General features: G+C 51.0%; 1 protein-coding gene across 11 annotated transcripts; it reads left to right on the top strand.

The window, feature by feature from the left end:
- Nucleotides 1–869: 869 nt before the first annotated feature.
- LHX9 (LIM homeobox 9) lies at nucleotides 870–22,648 on the top strand. Of its 11 annotated transcripts, XM_081485712.1 has the most exons (9): nucleotides 876–1,516; nucleotides 1,926–2,031; nucleotides 2,267–2,334; nucleotides 7,347–7,465; nucleotides 9,383–9,585; nucleotides 10,693–11,048; nucleotides 16,942–17,144; nucleotides 18,395–18,912; nucleotides 21,224–22,648. In XM_081485712.1, exons 3-8 carry the CDS (start codon nucleotides 2,307–2,309, stop codon nucleotides 18,650–18,652), a joined length of 1,167 nt encoding a protein of 388 aa, XP_081341838.1. In that variant the 5' UTR covers nucleotides 876–1,516; nucleotides 1,926–2,031; nucleotides 2,267–2,306; the 3' UTR covers nucleotides 18,653–18,912; nucleotides 21,224–22,648. The 11 variants fall into 11 exon arrangements, with proteins under 11 accessions (XP_081341843.1, XP_081341844.1, XP_081341838.1 ...); XM_081485717.1 differs by lacking the exon at nucleotides 18,395–18,912 and having other exon boundaries at nucleotides 870–1,166; XM_081485718.1 differs by lacking the exon at nucleotides 18,395–18,912 and having other exon boundaries at nucleotides 870–1,516.
- Nucleotides 22,649–22,933: the final 285 nt, after the last annotated feature.

Genomic DNA, 22,933 nt, shown 5'->3' with positions numbered 1-22,933 from the left:
CATGGAAGAACTCGCAACTGTCTCTTGAGGAAGGCGGGTGGTCAGCGGGACGAGCAGCCCACCCAGACCCGCGGGGTGCATTTTGCCCAGGGAGGCGGGGGTGGGAGGAGGGTGTGGTTCTGGAAGATTCTTGGCGATCACATCTTCCCATCCGAAATCTGTCATCTGAAGCTTGAGCTTCCGTGCGCGCGCGCCTCTGCCTGCCTCTATGTGTGTGTGTGTGTGTGTGTGTGTGTGTGTGTGTGTGTGTGTGTGTGTGTGTGTGTGTAAAAACGCATTTTTAAAAATCAAATAACCTAAAACGGTTCGTGACCCCAAAGAGGTTAAATAAAGCCCGGTGCTTTCGACACCGACGAGTGGGAGGACCTGAACGTTTTCGGGTCGGGGTCGCCGTCCATCCAATTCGATGGCCTCGCCAGGGAGCGGGGGAGCGGCCCCCAGGAGGCTGGGGAACCGAGCGGAGATGGGGGCGTTCTCAGGGGAGAAAGCGCTAAGGAGGACGGGTTGGGAAGGGGAAACGGGAGGGCGGGGGGGGGGCAGTGAGGGAAACTTAGATTAACTAGTAGGACTGGTTGGCTGGAGGGACCGGCTGGGGCAGCCAAGGGTCTAGGAGAAAGAAGAACTGCACCCGGGGGCTCCGAGCTCCACGCCGGGACTTGGGGCGGAAAGGCTAAGCCAGAAGGCTTTGATTAGCGGCTCCCGCTGGATCCCTTGTCAGCCCTAAACTGTGTGGCGGAGCTTGCGTGGAGGGCGAGAAGAGGTGGGTGCACCCTTGTGCCCAGTGCCACATGCCCCCATCCCGGGCAGTGGTCGCCGGCGGCTCGCGGGCGCGCGGAGCCCCCAGTGCCCTGCACGCTGGACCCACGCGCGTGGCCAGGGAGGGACGGAGGGAGGGAGGGGGGCGCGGGAGGGCAGGGCGGCGGCGTTGCCGGGACCGCATCCGGGGGCCGCCGGTCTCGCCGCTCGCACCCCTTCCCCATCCGCGCAGCCACCTCTCGGTGATCCCCGCCCCCACCTCTGAGAGCGAGGGGAGCCCTGGTTGGGAGACTCGGTAAATAATTGGCCAGAGGCCAGGCTTTCCGGTTCTCCGTCCGTTTCCTCGCGGCCTGACTACGTCCGAGGTTGCTGGGGGCGACGCAGCCTCTCGGGAAGCCGAGACCCTCCAGGTACCCTGGCACCCTCCCCGTCCCGGGCATCGGAGTCTGTGCCGGAGAACGCTCGTCTCCTAGTGTCTGAGTTGGTTTTCTCCGGATGGATCGCCGCCCTCGCCTCCTAGCCGGAGCCGGGCTGCAGGGACACCTGGGACCGGCGCGCTGATTCGGCCGAGAAGACCACCCCGGGCACAGAGCGCGCCGCGCAGGGCTGGGTTGCGGGCACCCGGCCCCAGAGCGCCGAGAGGAAAGGAGGGGGTGCGGCGGGCGGGCAATCCGTGGCTCAGCCTTCGGCGCCCCTCCAGGCGCCCCCGCCCGCTCGCCGTCCATGCGGGGCACCAGCTGGCAGCGGCAGCATCTCTGAGGTGCCAGCATCTCCGGGAAGGCCAAGGCTGGCCGGGGGCTCGGGGGGGGGGCGGCCACGGCGCGCCGCAGGAGGCCAGCCCTCGAGGGGCTCCCGGCTTTATGAGGGTCCCTCCCGGCCGTCTCTTCCATTAACACCTCCCCTGATTGCTGAGAGGGTGGAAGGGCTGGACGCAGCCTCAGAGCCTGTCGCCCAGCCCTGGCCCGCGCCTCTGCCCTCTGCCCACCCCTTCTCCTCCTCCTCCCGATCTGGAAGCATAAATAGAAATAAAAGACAGGTGGAGCGAGCTGCGGGTCAGAGGTGAGGGATTCGGGTCAGTTCCGACAGAGAGGGAGAGGAGAGGAGAAGAGGAGAGACACAGAGAGACCCACCCACAAACCACCTGATTATTTATTTATTTGAATTCACAGAGGACCCCTTGGCGAGATTCTGGGGACTGGCTCGCACCTCTGGCCGCCGCCGCCCGCCCTCCTTCGCCCCGGACGGGCTTCTTGGAGGGAACGTCTGGACCTCAAGGTAAGATCTCGATTGGGGTTGTCTGATGCGAGCAGGTTTCCGCCTTCGGTGTGCTCCCGACCTCTGGGCGCCCAGGAGCGCCCCGGGCACCTACCGGAGACGGCCCGGCTTCCCCGGAGGCCGCTCGGCCCCTGAGGCCTCGGAGGGAGGAGCGGCTGGGCCGCGCCCCCCGGGTGGGGGGAGGCGCGCGGGGCCCCGGGCCGCACCTCGGAGCTGACTCGCCGGTTCTCTGCAGTGCAGCCACCATCGCGGCGTGAGCCACCCCCGCTCGCAGAATGCTGAACGGCACCACTCTGGAGGCAGGTGAGTTACCCGCCAGGCTCCCTCTCGTGCCCTGTTCCCTAGGCCGGAGCATTTATCTCGTGGGTGTGTGAGTGGGTGTGCACGCGCGTGTGCCCGCCTTCATCGGGTGCGAGGAAGAGGGGTTGTGCTTGCCCTGGAAATCGTACCGCGATCCGTAGGCTCTAAAATGCGCGGTCTCGTTCAGAGTCCGCTGACGGCAGTCCTGAAAGCCGCCTTTCCCTCCTCCGGCCTTTCTCTCTAAGGCCTGAGATCCTCGGGGTGCAGGCGCGGGGGCCCGGAGGTCGCCCGGCCACTGCGCTGCCAGTTGTCGGGGCGGCAGGGATGCGCTCCGGTCCTCAGCGAGGCTGCTGGGGGCGTCTCCTCACCGGGAGGGATGGGGAGAGATGGGGCGCGCGGGGAGGGGGGACCAGGAAGATGCCGCTTCTCCTCCGGAAACTGCCTTCACCCCCATTTTTGGTTCAATCTGACTCCCGCGCAGCGATTTTTGTGGGCGATCTCCGCGGACGCGGAGTGGGGGCTGGGGGGGACGGCTCCCTTTATTCCGGCAGCGGCTGCGGGCCCGCCGCGCGGCAAATCCCAGGTGAAAGGGCTTCAGATTTCAGAAGCGCGGTCTTCGCCACCGGGCGGCGGGCCCTTAGAGGAGAACCTGGGGGCGGGTGGGGCGTCTTGCAGGGAGAAGGGGGCGCTTAGGCGCAGGGCGCACCCGAGGGTAGGGCCACGCGAGCCGCGGGCGCGGGGAGCGCTCCGGGCCGAGGTGCTCGGCGGGGCCTGCTGCGGGGCTCCCTCTCTGCGCGGTAGAGCTCGCGCGGCTCGGAGCCTCTCAGCCCACTCCCACCGGGGCCGGAGGCCCTCCTAGGAGGACTGACGCCGAGGTGCGCCCTGGCGGCGGCGCCAGGCTTGGACCTACCGCCTCAGTGTACCAACAGTTTCCCTGATTCCCTGAGCCCGAGGATGGAGACAGGCCGGCGAGCCTCGGGGCCATCCCCTCGCCCCCCGCCAAGCCGGGCGGAGACCCGCCCCACCCACCCCCCCGCGACGTGCAGGGCTGGGTGCTCGGGTCCCAGACCGAGGACGGCGCTGACTCCCCGGGCCCCGGGGTGCTCAGGACAATGCAGAAAGCCGGACGTCTCTTCCGGAGCTGCACCTTTCAGACCAAGGAGGACCCTCCACCAGCTTAATAGGGTCAGGAGGAAAGGTGACCTCTGCCCTTTTAAGGGCAAACCCGGGGCAGAGCATCTTGACCTCCAAAATTCAGGTCTAAAGAGACCTCGCTTGTGCTCACAGTCGAGGCTTCCTCTCTCGACCCTGAAGCCTCCGTCAGCCCCTGGGTAAAGCCGTGCGTTCCCTTTACTTCCCTCTCTTCCTCGGAGGGACCGGGCAGCGGCCCTCGAGGAAATTCCGGGACCCCGACCCTCGAGCCCAACTCCCGTGCCCGCAGTCGCGGCCGTCCGCTTTCCTCCAAGCCGCCCCAGCGGCTGGCGGAGCGGAGAGGGCAGAGTGGGTGAAGTGTGCTCCGTCGGGCGGAGGGCAGCCCCTGGCCAGGGTTCTGCCGCCTTGCTCCAAAGAGAGCTTTGAGTTTAGACGGGAGGCTGGAGAAGTCACTGCGGGCCGCGGACGGGGGCGGTCCCTACACCTGTCCCAGCCAGAGGTGCGGGAAATGAGCGAGCAGCACCCCAGCGTGTAGCGCGCACCCCAGGGCCGCCCCGCGCCCCAGCACCGTCTCTTGAGAGATGAAAGAAGGCAGAAACACCTAGACCCTCTCCTGGAAGTGCTTACTATCCCTTGAGAGTGCTGGGGGGGATGGGCAATCTCCCCGAGGCTGCAAGACAAAAAGGTTAGGACGTCCCAGGCCACAGCCCAGTTCTTGGAATCTCCTCTACCCACAGTGGGTTTCCTTTTTCTGGAGCCGGGAGAGGAGGCAGGGCTGGACCCACCGGGAGTGGTTTCTGATGGCCACAGGACTAACAAGGACCTCCCAAACTCCAGCAGCCCCCCTGCCCCACCCCTAGGTCTCGGCAAACTTCCTGCATTGGCAGAGAAGGAAGAACGCGAGTTGGCATCTTTATGGGAAGTTAGCAAATCCCACCCGGCACAGGAACTTATAACCCGAGTTTTATAAGAAAAAGCCGAGACAGCGGGCTCCAACCCGGAAGCTGATGGCAGAAGGCCCCCCGCCCTGCCTGTACCCGACTGTCAAGGAGCAAATCTGTGTGCAGGAGAGAAATGATGGAAGCAAGGACTGGAGGGCTCGCGGGCCTTCCGTGCCTGCTTCCCTGGAGACGCTTCACGAAGTTCTGGCCTCTCCTTGGAGTTGTTGGTTAAACCCTCACTTAATGAAGTCTCCAAAATTTCATCCCCAGCAAGAAGGCAGTGGTGTTCTCTTTGTATATTTTTGCCGAGCAGGACCCAGATCCAGCAACAGCCAAACCCAAACCCAGTTCCCAACCTCCACCTGGGGGCGGGGGAAGTTAGACCAGAAACTGGACAAAGCGCCTCCCTGGATTGAGGTCCCAGGTTTACTTTCCCTTGGAGCCTCCTTGGCTAAAGGATGTCCTTCCCAGAGACCCCTCCTCTTTCCTCTCCTCCTCCTCTCCGTCCTCCCCTCCCACCCACCCCCGTCTTCCTCCTCCCCCTCCCCCCCTCCCTGGACCCAGTCCCTCATGTGGAAAGGCAGTCTAGCCCTTTGTGAGAGGACCTGCCGTCTCTGAAAGAGGTGTTGCCCCCAGCCCCTGCGCTGGTGCACGTGGGTTTGAAAAGTTCATTGACTTTCATCCAAAGGGGCTAATTACATTACTTACAGTAAATAGCAGCCCTGCTGTCCAGTAGGGCTGCCAGAGTTGTGGGGGGAGGGGGGAAGGTCTCCAGTTTAGTTCACTTGATTGGCTTCATTTTGTGTGTGTGTGAAATTGTGTTTTATGAGCTGTATTCTGGCACCCGGAGGACCGTAACAGCGTCCAGTCTGCAAATAACATTATCATTTTTTTTTTTGACCCTGAGAAAAGAGCAAAGGGGGAACCAGGCGAGTCTTGGGTTTCACGGCAGAGGCGATTCCAGCGGCTTCAGAAGGCGATGCTTTGGGACAGGAAGTCGGATCGGCACCGTTCTCGTCTTCCTTCCTTTCTCCTCCCTCCCCCCTTCTTCCCTCCCCCTCTCCATCTTTCTAGATTTGGCCGCCGTTCCCGGTCGGGCTCCTCCGGGAGGGACGCGAGTCTGCCACCAGGGGACCCCTCGGGTGTCCCGGACCTGCCGGGAGAAGCGCGCGGTCCTCGCAGAGCCGACGGCCCGCGGTTCGAGAACGGGCTGCCCGGGGAAGGCCCGCGGAGGCCCGCCGGGTCTTCCCGCTCTCGGCTCGGAGCTGGGTCGGTTCCTGCCGCCGCTCCCCGCTTCGGGCCTCTCGAGGGCTTCTGGCGGTTTGCATGAATCGACAATATCGGAGTATTGTGGCCACTTTTTAACGGGGCCGAGGAGGGGCCGCGGCTCGCGGGAACAATCCCGCCTCTTGTGAGGCGCGGGGGCTGCCGTTCCGCTCGTCAGCTCTCACCTCGCCCTCCGCCACGGCGAGGAGCCCCTTCACATCCTCCTCACCGCGCGGGGCGCCCACGTTTACAGGTCCCCAGTCCGGCCGGGGCAGCGGGGCGCGCGCCCGGTCCCGGGGCGGGGGGCGGCGCCAAGCTCGCGCGAGTCCCCGCGTCGCTGCCCACATGGACAGGTTTCCTGCGGGACGCGGGACTCGCCATCGGTTTCTGTCCTGACCTGAACCGGCATCCGCCCGTGGCCACGCTGCAGTTGCACACTCACATCTCCAAGCCCACGCCCTGTCCCCCGACAACACTGATTGTTCGAAGATTTTTTTTTTTTTTTGGCAGAAGTATACTCCAGAAACAGAGGCTCTCCTAGTTCCTTTTCACTTTGGGGCTTGCTTCAGCCCCAGGTGGGGTCGGGATGCCGTGGGGAGGTGAAGCAAACCTGCTTTTAAAAAGTGAGTTGAGGAAGTCAGGGGTGGGAGAGGAGAGGATTGCCTGTCCAATATTTATTTATTTGGGGTCCCCTCGAGCTGGGGACTGGAAAGTCCACAAGGAGGAGACGTGAAGTTTGGGGCTGGGATTCTGTATTTCTTGAGTCTGGGTCTGATCTTGAACTTGGACCAAACAGGCCGACTCTCTGCCTTCTGCGCCAGGGCGGGGACAATAAGGGTTCCTTTCTCCCTTTAAAACGTGATTGCTGGGAACTCCTGGAAGGGTGTGTGTGTGTGTGTGTGTGTGTGAGTGTGTGTGTGTGTGTGTGTGTGTGTGTTGGGGGGAAGTAAATGCCCCCTCCTCCTGCCTCCCCCCTCCCCCCCATGTTTGTCCCCGCTTCCCCATCACCAGGGGGTTGAGAGGAGTATGACAGGTCTTTGTTGTCTGAATAAAAATCCGTGGCGGCTCTGAGAGAGAACTCCTCCTACTAAATTATCAAAAATGGGCTGGCTTTAGTCTCTTAACAAATTGGACACCGCTCCGGCGGCAGGAGCAGTCCCCAACCCAACCTACAGGCGCTGGGAACTTGCAAGCAGCCAGGGACCGCTGAAAATAGCACTTCTTTTTCTTTCTTTGTGTTCAAAATTATTTTCTTTCTCCACCAGGTTTTGTTCCCCCCCCGCCTCCCCACCCCCCCGCTACAGTTGTTCCCCGTTAGTAACTCGAGCTCTCGGAGCGGTCAGATCCGTCTTCTCCGCCTGGGTTCCCCCTTCCCGTGTTTGTTTGTTTTCTGCGCGTCTCCTTCAGGGAGTCGCCGGGGCTGGCTTCCCCCCCCTGCTTCTTTCTCTTTTCCGAGCAGACCCGTTTCCACCGCGTCTGCCTCTTTTCTTCTTCCCCCTCTCCCTCTGTCCCCGAGCGTCTCGGCGCTCTCCCGTCGCCCCGCCTCTGCGCTCCCCGCTTCTCCTCCTCGGATGAGCTGAGAGCCCCCGGGGCGAGTGTATATGGAAATAGTGGGGTGCCGAGCAGAAGACAGCTCGTGTCCTTTCCGTCCCCCAGCCATGCTCTTCCACGGGATCTCCGGAGGCCACATCCAAGGCATCATGGAAGAGATGGAGCGCAGATCCAAGAGCGAGGCCCGCCTGGCCAAAGGCGCCCAGCTCAACGGCCGCGACGCGGTAAGGAAGGGCCAGCGGCCGCGGGAGCCGGAGCCCGCGCGCGCGCGCAGGGGGAGCCGAGTCGAGCCGCCGCGGCGGCCGGGCGAGAGTGGCGGCTCGTAGGCGCGTCCGCTGCGGATCGGCGGGTGGGTTATCCTCAGTTCGCCTGGCTGCTGAGGGGTAAGAAAGGGCCCCTTTCTGATTTAGCTACACTCCTGAGACCCCGAGCTCGCTCGTCTCCGCCGCAGCTGGTCCGGGGGAAGCAGGGCTAGTCGGACACGAGAGGATGGCGACGTCCTCTCCAGCGGCGCAGACGTCGGTCTTCTGGCCCGCTGGACTCCTGGGCGCCTCCCCGGCGAGGGTCGGCGGCCCGAGGGCGAGCGGGTGCGGCCCACGGGCTGCCGGCGCCCGGCCGAGCGTCCGGGCCGAGCTGGAGCTCCGGGTCTCCTCCAGTCCCTGGGTCTGGAGACCGGCCGTTCGAGGTGCAGTAGTATACGACTGGGCCCCCTCCAGTGCTCCGGACGCTCGGGACGCGGGACGCGGAATGCGCAAAGCCCGCGATGGTCGGGGGGTCTCTGGTAGCCCGCTTCGGTCAATCCAGGGCCGGGCGCGCGTAGAGTGCTGGGGAGTCAAATAGAAAATCCGGAGGAGCGGGGCTCCGAGCCCAAGCGCGAGAACTTACTAACCCTTCCACGCTGTGATCGACCACGCTGTGTCGATTAGGCATATAGGATAAAAGTCAGGCCCGCTTCGTAAAGAAAACTGATGAACAATCTCTGTGCTCGCCTTTCCCATTTACGAGCCGGAGGGGGAAAAGGACAGACGTCTCCGCAGTTTCAGCCAAACGGAGCTGTGTAGATCCTCGGGCGTCACACCGGGAATCGCAGCTCAAACTAAGCCGGTGGACAGACTCCCCGGGGCCAGTCAGCAGTGTTTGGGGTCCACCAAGTAGCCGAGCTGTGGATGTTTCTACATTTGTAAAATGATTTCAGTGCGGGGGCGGGGGGGCTGGTCTGAGTAAAGGGCGAATCTACTTTTCCAGACCTGCCAGGGTTTCACGAGGGAAAGTCCAACCCATTTCTGCTAGTCCTGAGGGAAATGTACCGCAGTTAACCGCCCATCTTTTGTGGCTATCCCGTTTAAAAACAAAAAGCAGTAATCCAAACCCGAATTTCACGGCGGGGTTGCGCTTAAGGAGAGGTGTCCCTTTCCTCGCCGGGTCGTGAGGACACAGGCGGGAAGCTTAAGGTCAGTATTGGTGGAAAGATTTTCAGGACAAAGATCTCCGAGGTATGTTGATGTCAGGAAATGGGGGCCTTTGCAGAGGTGATCGGATAACGGACTCTCCCGGAAACAGGTACAGTGCTCCCTTCGTAGAAGAAGGACCAATAACCCCGAAGATGACAGAACAGCAAGATCTGCCAAATATATCTCGATGGAAACAAGTCGACCTCATTATGAGCACGAGTATTAAACCCTCTCCCTTCTCTTTTACTTCCAACGTTGCTTATAGAGATATAGAGAAAGAGAAACGTAATAGTGTTTTTTGAAAACCAGTATGTGCTTGTTCAGATTTTCCTTTCAACCTCCAACAACAATTTCTGTTGTTTAATTTCGGGCGAGTCGAAAGCCACACTTTTTAAGTTTTAATTATTTGAGTTCGGAAACCTCCACCATCTATACAGTCCATGCGCTTCTAGCCCTTGTGGAAAAGGTTCGAGGTGACCGGCGGGTCTTTAGGTTGAGTCCAGGTTCAGACGGACGCGACAGAAAGAGTACGAGTGGCAGAAGGAAAAACTGCAAACGTTTCCCCAGGCCTGCCTTCGCGGAGGGGCGCCTGACCCGGGGGCGCTCGCGGCTGCCGGGGGCTGGCTCTGCGCCGGGGACCCGCGTAGGGCGGCTCCGCGCGCTCCTCACCGTGCGCGCGCTTCCTTGCAGGGCATGCCCCCGCTGAGCCCGGAGAAGCCCGCCCTGTGCGCCGGCTGCGGGGGCAAGATCGCCGACAGGTACTACCTGCTGGCCGTGGACAAGCAGTGGCACCTGAGGTGCCTGAAGTGCTGTGAATGTAAGCTGGCGCTCGAGTCCGAGCTCACCTGCTTCGCCAAGGACGGCAGCATTTACTGCAAGGAGGATTACTACAGGTATCCCCACCCCATCCCTTCCCCCTGGCGGGACCACCAGCCCGAGCCCCTGGGTCCCCTCCCTGGCCCTCCCGCCCGGGGAAGACCCCGCGTGCGCCTTCAAACTGCAGCGTGCCCACACCCCCAGACGCGCAGGGAGGACGCCCCGTGAGGGGGACGCCCCAGGTCTAGAGCAAGGTCTAGCCTCTCCCGCTCAGGCGGCCCCCGGAGCACCGCTGAGGGACCTGGGCATGTCCTCGGAGGGTCAATGAACGTGTCCCTGTCTTCCGAGGCTAAGGGTTTGTGTTTTCCGTTTGCTACGAACTCAGCCAGGCCGGTGCCTTGGAACTGAACTGGTGGCCGGAGCAGCAGCGGTTGCTGCTGGCTGTCAGGTTTTCGCGAGGGTGGAGGGAAAATCACCTAAATGACAGTGAAAAGGATAACTGCTGTTGCCAAAACCCAGGCCACTCAGCTCGGAGATGCCCTGACCGCGGCGCGCTGGAACCTGCCCGCCAGACTCCCCAGACGCCGAGAGGGAACTGGCCGCAGCGCATTCACTGATTCTGCTCGGTGTTTCTTGCCTTGGGGACGGGAGCGATGGGCAGGCGACTCGGCTCGCTCTCGGCAGAGGCGAGAAAAGTGGTTAAAAAAAAATCAGCTCTCCTCTGCAAAACTATCTTTTTTTTCCCCCCAGAGCTGTGTCTGAATGTCTTCATGCACACTCACACTTTCATAAATAACAACACCCTTCCTATGAATGCCTTGTAATCGAGGAGACGGCTTCACTTGGCATCGCAATTTAATATTCTTAACATACTCTTGTGAGTTAGCCAGGGCACAGTTTGTTTTGGTTTTTGCTTTTTAAAAATTTACTTTACAGGGAAGAAAACTGAGGATCAGTTCCTCGATTCTTCTTATTTTAATGTAAGGGTTCTTTATCATATTCATCAGAGCAGGTCAATCAGCAAATAAAATGAATTTATATCCAAGAGGGTACGGGTCCTCCCCTCCTGGTCCCCTCCCGGATCTCCGTCTTGGGCCACTGCTGACCAAGCCCCCGGGTGCCGAGGTGAGAGGTGGCCCTGCCTTGGCCTCCAGCAGCTCCCTGACTCCACTGTTTCCTTCCAGAAGGTTCTCTGTGCAGAGATGTGCCCGCTGCCACCTCGGCATCTCTGCCTCCGAAATGGTCATGCGTGCCCGAGACTCCGTCTACCACCTGAGCTGTTTCACCTGCTCCACGTGCAACAAGACCCTGACCACGGGCGACCATTTTGGCATGAAGGACAGCCTGGTGTACTGCCGTGCCCACTTCGAGACCCTCTTGCAAGGAGAGTATCCGCCGCAGCTGAGCTACACCGAGCTGGCGGCCAAGAGTGGTGGCTTGGCCCTGCCTTACTTCAATGGCACGGGCACCGTGCAGAAGGGGCGGCCCCGGAAACGGAAGAGCCCAGCGCTGGGGGTGGACATCGTCAATTACAACTCAGGTGGGCGCCTACCCCCTCCTCGCAGCCCCTGCAGCCCTAGCCCCGGGTCTGCCGGGAGGAAACTTCCATCTGGCTTCTCCCCCCCGTCCAAGAGATGGTTGCAAGAGGGCGCTTTCCTTAGCATGACCCTTTTCTGGCTACAGCTCTCGGTCACTCAGAAAGAAGCTGGACGATGGAGTGAGGGAAAGAGGGAGGAGAGAGAAGGGGGAGGGGAGAGGGAGAAGGGGAGAGAGACCTTTATATATTTCGTTTGTGGCCAGAAACAAATCCACAACCATGGGGCTGCAGCGACTTCCCCAAAACCGGCAGAGCCAAATCCTTGTTGCCCATTAGTTAATGAGCCCATTAGTCTCTGGCTCCCAGTTGGAGCGAAACAGCCCCAGGGCAATTCCTGTGTGGAGGCCGAGTTATAGATCCTGGAGGAGGTTTCCCTAAATACTAAAAAAGAAAAAAAAAAAGAAAGAAATCTTTAGGGCCCAGCCCCAGTGTGCCTAGAGGGGACAGAGGCTGTGGTCACCAGCCCAGAGTTAATCAGGGGAACAGTTGGCATGAGTGTTGAAAAACCAAATCCCTCATGTTGGCGCAGAGTGGCTGGAGGGGCGGGAGTCACTCCAGAGTCCATGTGAGCTGGCCTGCCCCTTGCCTGGGTCAGGGGACCGTCTAGCCAGCTCACTGCCCGTCTGATAAACCCTCCAGACACCCAGACCATCCCCTCTAACCACCCCCACCCCCCCAGCTTTCTCTCTTAATTAAAAACAAAATGCAGGTAACAGGCAAGAGAGCAGCTTTCTTCCTTGCTTTGGGTGGAGGGGACACACCTATCATTCATTCAGCCTCGCTCACCAGTTTGCTCAAACTCATGTCCTTTGAGTCAGCGATGCCATCCAACCATCTCATCCTCTGTCGCCCGTTTAGCTGTTCTAACTTCCAGTGCCCTGGCTCAGCCCCACTGGACATTTCAGCAGGCAGGAGACTCAGGCTTGGGGAGTCCTTTCTGTTGGAAAGGACCGTGGGGACCTCACGGTGGCCACCCAGCTCTGTTACCAGGCACATCCAGATGCCAGTCAAAGGGTGGGCATCCCAGAGCGTGGATCTTGCCTGTTTTTCTCTTCCAGTCCCCATGTACCTGGTGTGGTACGTGAGCCCCTGTGGCTCAGTAGTAAAGGGACGCTATTCCCCCTCATAAGTGACTTGCCCAGGGACACAGCCAGTGTGAGCAAGCAGAAATGCGTCCTGCTCTGAACCCACAGTGTTCAGGGAGGTCCGGCTGGCTGAGGGGGGCTCTGCGCAGCTCTCCCCTCAGCTCCCTCCTGGCTCTGATTTCACAGACGAGGCATGGGGGGGGTGTCCCAGAGAAGGTGGGGACTTTTGTCCCAGGGGTTCAACCCCGGGTCACTGGAGGAGGAGGGCCCGCTGCTGGCTGCAGACCTCGCCTAGATGGGTCAGTGTCCTGCAGCGGGTGCACCCCCCGGTTTTGCCAACCCCCTGTTGGGGGTCAGGGCCTCCTGCTGCCCCTCTGCGCCTCGGCCGTCAGGCTGATTCGGGGCCACGATGCCCAGCGTGGTTACTTGGGCTCCTTTGATGCATGGTCCCAGGGGCAGGCCAGGCAGGGCACCGATTGTTCTTTATTAATAGAAGATGACATCGGAATCTCTAGCCACTCACCAAGGCCCTAATGCCCTAATTAGAGAGAGAGAGAGAGAGAGAGAGAAATAGAAAGAGAGGGAGAGAGACCAGCCGGGTCTGCAGAGAGCAGGAAGCCCAGGCTCCCAGAAGGTCCAGAAGCGTGGGGAGGAGCTTTCTAGCCAAAGGCGGCAAGCCTGGTTTCTTCGATTGTTTGTTTAACCTAATTAGCTTCGTTTGATTTCGCCTTGATCTTACTTTACATTAGAAAGATGCAGGGAGCTTTAAGGACAATAAAATTGTGTTTCTCCTGCTTCTCTGAGGAGCACCAGAGAGTACAGATTTATTTCTTAAAAAGAATGAGAATCTCTTTCCTCTTCGACCATTTCACTTCCATTTCCACTTCGGTCATTAGTTTGCAAATTAAGGCGCTGCGAGGTTCTGGAGAGAGCTGATGCTTCTGTTCATTAAGGAGGGAGAGGCTGTGGAGGCCTTCGGAACGAGCCAGTGTGCATCGTGCCGGGAACTCTTAATTAACGCCCACCTCATCCCTTCCGGACTTTCCCCAGAGACACCAGAAAACAGCATGTGGTTAAGATCTGGTGAAATAATCTAGGGGAACTGGGTTAAAGATTCCTGACCAGAAATCAGCCTACCACTAAAAAAAAGCTTATGAAACCAGTGCCCGTTTGTTACTATAAAGAAACGCTTCAGTGAATTAAAACCATGTTAAAAGCGCAGAAAATAAAATGGACCCACATTTAGCTCCTTATTTCAGCTTCTTTGAAGCCATCTCTGCTTAAATGTAAACTAGACTGCGAAAAGAGTCACGTTGCTACTAAACGGATCTGATTCATACTCTGATATATTTTCAAACACATGTACACAAAATATGTTTGTGACTCAGAATTCCAGAGATGTGAAGCTAGGCAAAGATCCGTAAATGCTTGACATAAGGCAAGTGCCTTTCCTTGAGACTGTTCCTAATTTAGTTTATATCTCTCTGTGCAGAGAGCAAGCAGATATTTTAGAAAGAGCCACAGGAAGTCTATTTGGGATGCTGGTTTGCAACGAAGCCCTCAAGGGTGAGAAGATTCAGTCTAGGGCCGATAGCTCTGGTTTGGGTAATTTAGGATTAATCGAGAGACTAGATTTTTGCCACTTCTTGAAATCTCCCTCCTTAGGTTCTTTCTTGGCTTCCAAACTTCAAAAGCTCCCTGAAGTTGTTAAATTAGCCTGGCACTGACCCCTAGTGGTCTCTCTGGGATCAGTTCTCAGAGGGTTGCATACCCTCAGAATAGAAACTCACTTCCAGATAGGTGACCGTTTCCTAAGTGACCAGAGAATAAAATAGTTAGATCTTCTTATTAATTTTATAGTGCCAGATGTGTGTACTCACGGGTGTATATTTAAGACAGTTTTAAGAGAGTTATCATTTCATCTCATAATTCAGTGGGGGGGAACCCCTATAGCTTAAAAATAGACCCTGGGGAAACACAGTCACCTGCAAATTTACATAAGGCATTTGTAGTCAAATTAAGTAATTTAGGCTAATACACTGAGTTACTCTGTAGATGACATAGACTGCTCTATTAAGTGGCATAATACCATAACTGATCCCACAGTTTATCTGTTTATATGAATACCATCTCAATCAAGAGCTAACTTAATCTTTTTGCACACTGAATTGTATTCTGTTTGAAAACAAGTCCCATAGTAGTGTTTAATACACTGAAATTCTCTACTGAGTTTTAAATCAGCAATATTGGATACAGAATGCATATTCAGAGAAGTAGTTTTTATCATACCTGTCTATAATTGTGTGTGTGAAAAAAATGTCTGTAATTATTTTTCATTAACTCATTTTAGAGACTAGTGAGTATATAGTTTGCTTAGGAATCAAACTCATTTCTAAGAAATAGTAACTTGTGGGTAGGGGTTGAGTGGGTGGGGGTAGATGGCTAAGGGCATTATTTAACTACCAAGTTAAGTCTTCTACCTCAGTGAAATATTCAGTTTAATAAGCTGTTCAGGAAGAGTTACACATCACTCACCCAGGACAGGATTGAAATCTTATCTGAAGAAGCCTCCAGTGACTAAGGTGTATCTCTGACTGTCTTGGTGTGGCTACATTTATAATCTGGTTGTGAAATATAGCTCAGTTTACTGAGATAAGCATGGTTTTATAGTAGGTCATAGATGCTGTTTCATCCATTTGGAGATACAAAAGGGCAATTCTGTAGAATATTTGAACTTGACATCTCTCCCCGGGGGTGCAATAGGATAAAATGTAAAGCATATTCTATTCTTTCTCCTATTTCTGGGTACCTGGTGCCCTTTCAGTGGGGTTTAAGGAGTCTCTGTTCAACCTCTGGCTGTGTATGTCTAACTTGCAGTCCATCTCAAGTTGATCTGACTTTGCATGAGTAGTCATTGATGATTTTATCGATGAACAAAAATTCAAAATCTTGATTGAACTCTCATTGAATTCCGAGCCCTGTGTTGGACGTAGAGGATCCGATGGTGAACATGATGGCATCTCTCTTTCAATGAAGTCGCCTGCCCTCTTTATGGGTCTCATGTAAATATGAACAAAGGAGTCATTAGTTCATGCCTAGTCTCATGACATTAGGGAGAATTTCTTAAGTGGATTTTGTGATGCAGGTGACTCCTGTTGGGTCTCTGGATGTATACTGATTCACTGAAAGTGTTTTTTTTTTTAAAGTGATTCTAACCAAAGCATTGGAGAAGGGAATAGCAACCCACTCCAGTATTCTTGTCTGGAAAATCCCATGGACAGAGGAGCCTTGACCGGCTACAGTCCGTGGGGTCACAGAGTCAGACACGACTGATCACGCGCTCATGAAACCAGATCATCGCAGGCATATACCATTTGATCAAGCAGAACGGAACAACTAATAGTAAGAGATGTCTCACATTCTTCAAGATTCTGGATTTCCCCCCAGGCATGTGATCACGTTGATTTTAGATATTCTATTACAGTGCTCTAAAATGCTGGATGATCAGTCTGAATATACATCAGATAAACATCTGAAGTAAGGTGTAAAGGAAAAAAAAATTGCCATGCTCTTTAAATTGCGAAAGTTGGCTGAATCAGTAAATATTTAGCAAAGCCTTTTCCTTTTGTAATCATATTTCTTATGCAAAGCTAGGAGGTTATCAGAAATGACCTTTTAAATGTGCATCTTTACATCCTGGGGATGAAGACTTCCAGTCTGGTTTCAAAGGCTGGGTTGTTTTGCCCTCAGTGTGGAGGGGGCTGTGTAAGGGGGGTAAAGATGTCACCCCCTCCCCCTGGCCTGCTAGCCAGGGGCACAGCTCACATACCAGGTCTCACAGGACCAGAGCAAAAAGAGCCACCATCTGAATGGGACATCAGCGTCCCTGAGCTGTGAGTTGTAAGGAGAGATTCTGGCATGAACTAAGTGAAGACAAACCTGGGCTCCTTCTCTTTCAGAAATATCTATTCCAGTGACTCCAAGGGAAAACTCTCTTCATCCTGGTTAGCCCCATGTGAACCAGTTACTGCTAAAAGTCCTCAAAAGTAATATTCTTCTGGTTATGTAAGAATCTTGCAGGTTTTTATTTTGTAACTTCTCCCCCTCTTCTTTTTAACTTTTTCTGAAAACGTTCTAGGATTCACAGAAAAGGCTAAAAATTGGAACTTAGATTCTTCCTTCACTGTGGGGGGTGGGTGCAGGGAGATGGCTCTGCAAAACTTTTAGATTTGAGAGAGCTGAAATCACTGGCTTGCGTATCCCTCCTGTCTTCGCAGACTACACCTTGTTTCACAAACACAGACAAAATGAAGAATCTCTGAAAACTGTGTGTGTGGAGGGCCCGCGTGCTCATACACATAACATAGTGGAAAAGTTTTTTTTTTTTTCCTTTCCACTCTTGGAGAAGATTTCTCTCACTCCCACACTTAGACCTTACTCATCTTCTCAAGTCTTTCTAGCAACTATTAAGCCAAAGAGATTAGATGTATCTAATAATTTATCTAAATTTATTAGATGTATCTAATATTTTTCTACTGCATAAACTTCGGGCGGGTCCACAATTAACAGACTAGTTTGGCGGACTTGGGGCGGTTAACCTCTTTCTTTTGTCTGGATCCTGCTCATAACTGGGTCGACAGCTTTTTCCACCGTTGTGTCCTGTCATGGCAGGAGCATGCCACCTGCCATCTTTTCAGCTAAAGCAGGCCCTTGCACTGAGCCCTTGTTTTCGTCCACTGTGGCTGTCACAGGTTGTAACGAGAACGAGGCCGATCACTTGGACCGGGATCAGCAGCCTTACCCGCCCTCGCAGAAGACCAAGCGCATGCGCACCTCCTTCAAGCATCACCAGCTGCGGACCATGAAATCCTACTTCGCCATCAACCACAACCCGGACGCCAAGGACCTCAAGCAACTTGCTCAGAAAACAGGCCTGACCAAAAGAGTTTTGCAGGTAAGAAGCAACCATTGTTGGCTGTGCCTACAACTCCCCTTGCAGTGAAAATAGTTCTCTTCCCTGTTTGATTTCCTGTACTGCTTCTCATTAGTTTACCTTACTTACCTCCCTAGAGAGTGTACCAAGCTTTTGCAGGGGCTTCCCGGAGACTGCCCAGAGAGAGAGAGAGACCCAGGGTCTCCTAAAATGCAGCTACATCCTCCCTACAGATGGGGAGACGGGCCCACAAAGCCAGCTCAGCTTGCCCCACTGCTCTGCAAACGCAGGTGGTGCTATCTGCACAAGCTGTGGCTTTGGAGACCTCTGTCCACGTCAGGGCTAGTGTGCACACACTTGGGGAGACCTGCTGCTACCCCCTTACTTCAGCACACTCTTGGCGGCCTCACTCCCCTGTTCCAAGCTTCCAAATTCACGTGGACCCTTTTGATCAGCTCCTGAAAAGCCACAAGCACGGTTAGCTGTCTCTGCAACCAATCCGAGCGAGTCTTTCCCCATTTTAACCAACCGCCTTTGACCGCTGCATACTGCAGTGAGACCTGCTGGCCCAGTGCCTTGCTAGGCTCATCATGGTAAGAATGTCTAACCGGAGACCTGATAGTGGGTGGCTGGGGGTCGCCTGTGATGTTCTCACCCTCAGTGACAGACAGCAGGCGTTTTAAATTCCACGCACCCGTTTCCGGTTGCTTGGAGTCTGTGGCCCTGGAGGTTTTCCCTGTGCACGGAGTACTTGGCATGTGTCAGACTCAAGAACAGCCAGAAATCTGTTTCAATGATGTTCATTTCATGCGAGTGATTCTAACTTGGTGAAGCATCCGCTGACCTTGCCTGTCCTCTTTCTGGAAAGACAACCGTTGAGGGATGAGGGTGTATTTCCACCCCCACCCCCACCCCCCCACCCCACCCCCACCCGCTTGATCTCTGTGCCTTCATTTCCCCAGGGTATCTCCACTTAACCATCTGTGCCCCCAAGGGGCACTCCTTAATGCTGGGGGTGGGGGCCCTGTGCAGCCAAGAGGGTATCTGTAGTCGTACTGGGATGACTCTGTTGTCAAAGAAAGCAGAAAGAAAAAAAAAAGCAAGGGGGGTGGGGAAGAGGCCCTTCTCCCCAAAGGAAAACAAACATTTAAAAAGAGAAACGTATATCCAAAACAGAATTTAAAAAAAGAAAGGAAACAGAAAGGGAAAAAAAAAAAAAGGAAGTATAAAAATAAACATCGGTAAAGAAATCCATTGGGATTGGTTTGCAGGTTTGGTTCCAAAACGCAAGAGCCAAATTCAGAAGGAACCTTTTGCGGCAGGAGAATGGGGGTGTTGATAAAGCCGATGGCACGTCGCTTCCGGCCCCGCCCTCGGCAGACAGCGGCGCGCTCAGTCCACCGGGCACTGCGACCACTTTAACAGACCTGACCAATCCCTCTATCACTGTAGTGACAGCCGTGACCTCTAACATGGACAGCCACGAGTCCGCGAGCCCCTCGCAAACTACCTTAACGAACCTTTTCTAACATTGGGTTTTGGGGTTTTTTTTTTAATCCTTCCTCTTCTTTTTATTATTATTCTAATGATTATTTTATTATTTACAAAACGATTTTTTCCCCCTCACCCACAAGATACTTGGCAAGTAACAACGACAGCTTGGTGTGTAGTGTCTTGCAGCCACTTGGCAAATGAGTTTACAGTATCGTCTCCTTTACAAAGTGTATATATATTTTTTGTCTACAAAGTGTATTTGGATTTAAAAAAGATTAATTAGATCGTTCAGTCGGTAAGGGGAATTTTGGAATCATTCTAATAAGTGCCTCTTAAAATTGTATGTTACTTATTTCCAGAATCTCAAAGGAAAAAAAAAAAAAAGAGTGGTATTGTGGTAGGCAAAGAATCATATTCCCAGTGACATAATTAGGCTAATAAGGATCAGATAATTGATTAAAATTATTTTTTAATCTTGCAATTGTACCTGTACTTATGAAAGTTTGGAAACTTCACATTGTCTTTTTTTTTAATTTTAAAATGCAAAAAATATTTTGATCATTCCTTTTTCTTACAAATGAGGAATATGGTTAAAGATATAAACAATAGCTAATCTAAATACTAAAGATTAATTAGATGGGGAGATCTAACCAGGAATGTGACTTTTATTTTCTCTTAGGGGTATAGTCTCAACAAAACTTTCTCATTAGTTATCGCTTTTCAACGTTTGAAAAATACTTAAACCTCCTGTGTATCCATGAAAATTCCAAATAGAATTTGAAATTTTATACATTTAACCTTCTCAAGCTAAAAATGATGATAGGTATGAAACCATTCTTTCTAAATTATTTTTCCCCAGGGAAAATGGAAATAAGCAAAATATAATTTTTTAAGAAGTTAAAAAAATCAGTATAAATTAATCGATAGCTCTTAATTGGCTTTAGCTGTACCATGATATTGTATCTGGCATTCTATACAAATAAAGTTAAAACAAAAAACTTTTCTGACGTTAGAGATTTGAAGTTCTTAGTTTAAAGATAAACTCAGAAGCCTTGTGGATGCTAATCTGAATATATTTCCTAGTTTACAGTAGCATTTTTTTTCTTTTAATTTAAGCTAAAATCTTAATGGTCTGGGCAGTGGTGAATGTTCATCTATATGCTTCTGTTGTAGTTAAATATCAATTAGATTGTGGGTTTCCTAAAAAAAAAATAAAGTAAAAAAGAAGTCAAGATATACGTCTTGCTTTAGTGGATTGTGAAGAATAACTTTGCACATATTCTCCACTTTTCGGACCCCTTAAATCTCCTCTGGTGTTCGAAGTGGTTATTTAATAGATTTTAAAGGTGTCCTTCTGGTTGTATAAATGTGTGGTTACATATTGACAGTTCACTGCCCACATTAAAGTGCATTATTGTAACTTTTGCTCAGGGTCTTTAGAAAATTAGCACAGAAAGTAGCTTATTTTTTAAAAAAAAGATGATGGAAGATGAGTTAACACTGTAACAGAAGAAGGTGTGTTTGCCATTATATATTTAGCAAGTGTGGTTATCATCTTATATGGAGCTTAAATCTTGACTTTTCATATTTCTATTACATTTTGGGCATTTACCACTAACCAGACCAAACAACCTTGGTAAGGCTGAGATCTTATGAATACACTTTTACAGGTAAAATATTGATACTTATAAATTTTGTTCTTTGACAGAACAATATATGGTACTATAGATCTACTTTATTAAGTAGACTAATTATAACTCAGTTCTCCTATGTGCCTTATGAGATAACTTGGAAGTAAGTTTGTGAAAAATCAGGATATATGTGTTGTTTGTTAAATTAACTGTTTTAAGCCCTTTTGACACCTCACTAGTTTTGTACTGTTTTACCTCTTCTTTCTGAAACTCTTTTTATGGTGTATCCTGTTAGAGGGGACAGACATGGCATAGAAAGCAGTTGTGCACTCTTTCCAATATAGTTGATAAATCAATAATCTTATATATTGAGCTTCGTGTTTATAGTACAGTAAGTGGTCTAGCAAAATTGTCCATGTTTCTTTGTTTATTGAGAAATGCATTGTATAGAAACTATTTCCCTTAAATATTTATGGACCAAACAGTTGTGATATATCCTATTAAATTTGTGTGAATAAACCATTTTGAATCTAAGGACTTTTATTTCCCATCAGTTTTATTAAGGTTTAATTGTACTAGTGTGTTTTTGATATCTATTTGTAAAAGCTGTTAAAATGGTAATACAAAATTTTTTAATATACAGACATACAAATAGTTTTTAGATTTCCAAACTTATGATTCATTTTAAGTTACCATTGCATTTGCAATGCAATTCAGCTTAGAATTACCTTTCAATATATTTTCCTACAATAAAAGTAATGCCCCATGGATTTGACTCAGCCTGATTTTTAGAATTAAAAAAAATAGATAATTAGCAGAAAAAGTAATTGCATGAAAAGAAACCTTAAATATGATTAAGTTTCATGTTAGGTCTATTGAGCACAAATGGATATTTGTAAATCTACATAGAAATTGCAGACCCCTAAAAGCCAAGTTGCTCTGTAGTTAATAAATTGTCACTATGATTTTTTTCAGGGAGAACAAATCTTGGGGCATTACAGCCAAACATCCCGACGTTTGAAAATTCCCTAAAGTATTAAAAGAAGGGGAAAAGTTTGATCGGAAATCCACTGCAGTGAAGACAAAGACAATATTAGGTTATGATAATCATACATTAAAATATCTATTGAGCCAAAAAAAAAAGAGAGACAGAGAGAGAGAAAGAGAGAGAGAAAGAGAGAGAGAGAGAGAGACCAAGAGACTTAAATGTCATTTACTGAATGTTAACAAAACTTCTGTTCTTTATGATGTCTAACACAAATGGAGGCTTAAAATTATATGATTTTAAACAAAGTGAGACAAACCGTGTATAAAGCAGAGCAACCAGGCAGTAATATGCCCGCCCCGTAGCTGAAGAAAATTATTCTTGGAAAAAAAAATCCCATGCATTTGTCAAGCACAGTACTTGTAAAATAAAGTCCAAAAGCATTCATTTCACCTGCTTGCTAATGTGTTTTAGTCCTATCTGTTAATGACATTTTCCAACTGTAAATTCAAAGAAAAGCTGTCACTCATTTAAGAGGATAGGGATCAGACCCCAGTAATTTTAGTATTATTGTTTATTACTTCCTTTTGAAAGAGAAATCTCTGCATGCACTCTCACATCTGTCACTTCTAGTGTACATCTGTGTGTGATGACTTATCTTTGCTGTTTCTTGTATGATAAATAGCTTTCATTAATAAACATCTTATTCGATGGAAACATAGTTAACTTTATGTTAAACACACACTTTTGGAATTAATTTTGAACACTGTCTTAAGAGGCAGCACAACCCATTTCCAACTTGTTATACTTAGGAAAAATTCCAAATGATATAATGAGATTAAGTTCTGGTAATCTAGGATAAAATTATTTTACTTGGTTTTGGATTTTTCATGACTTTTGATTTGTTGTATTCAACTGACACATAGACTGAAAGTATTTTTTTTAAAAAAAACAAAACCCAAATTACAACATAAATAAACCTCAATAGACTGTCATGTAAAATTTCAGCAGGTTTTTTAGATGATTAGGGTAAAATTTATAGATTCTCTATAAGTTTACTTGTTTGCTATGCAATGAGCAAATTTATTGAAAGTACACAAATATATTCTGAACTGTGACAAGATCCTGTCTCTGCATGGTTCAGATAACATGATATTACAAACAAAAGAGCAAGTGGAAAGAAAAACAAATATTTAGGAATGAGGTTTTTTTAATGGTTAAAGGGAATATTTGAAGATAGAATTTTTTAACGACTCGTATTTAGCTGTATATCCAAAGCGTATGTTAAACAAATTAACATATACCTTTCCAGAAATTTTTTCATTATGATGAAATTTTTATTATATACAAATGAACCCTATGTAAATGATGTAACTTTTATGAATGATAGACATTAAATATTTCATTTACATGTATTCTCAGAATTTTGAATTTTTTCTTAAATGCTTTCACTTCCTGAATACTAAATAAGAGAAAAAATTTAAAAAGAGAGAGCAACTTACTACTAAAAAAAAAAAACAGCAGTGCACCATGACAAGTAGACTATTTTGAGTGATGATGAGATATGTTCGTTTTGTCAGTAACTTGAATGTTTATGCCTCATTGAAACCTCATCCACGGCTATAGTAACTTAAGTAGATTTTTCCGATACATTTCCAGCCAGTTTATTCCAATCCTTGTCCTCCTGCTTTCCTTCTTTC

Source organism: Giraffa tippelskirchi, chromosome 5, assembly GCF_054371585.1.
Source record: "Giraffa tippelskirchi isolate mGirTip1 chromosome 5, T2T-mGirTip1v1.2.pri, whole genome shotgun sequence".
NCBI classification, from domain to species: domain Eukaryota; kingdom Metazoa; phylum Chordata; class Mammalia; order Artiodactyla; family Giraffidae; genus Giraffa; species Giraffa tippelskirchi.
This window is presented reverse-complemented; position numbering and strand designations above follow the sequence as displayed.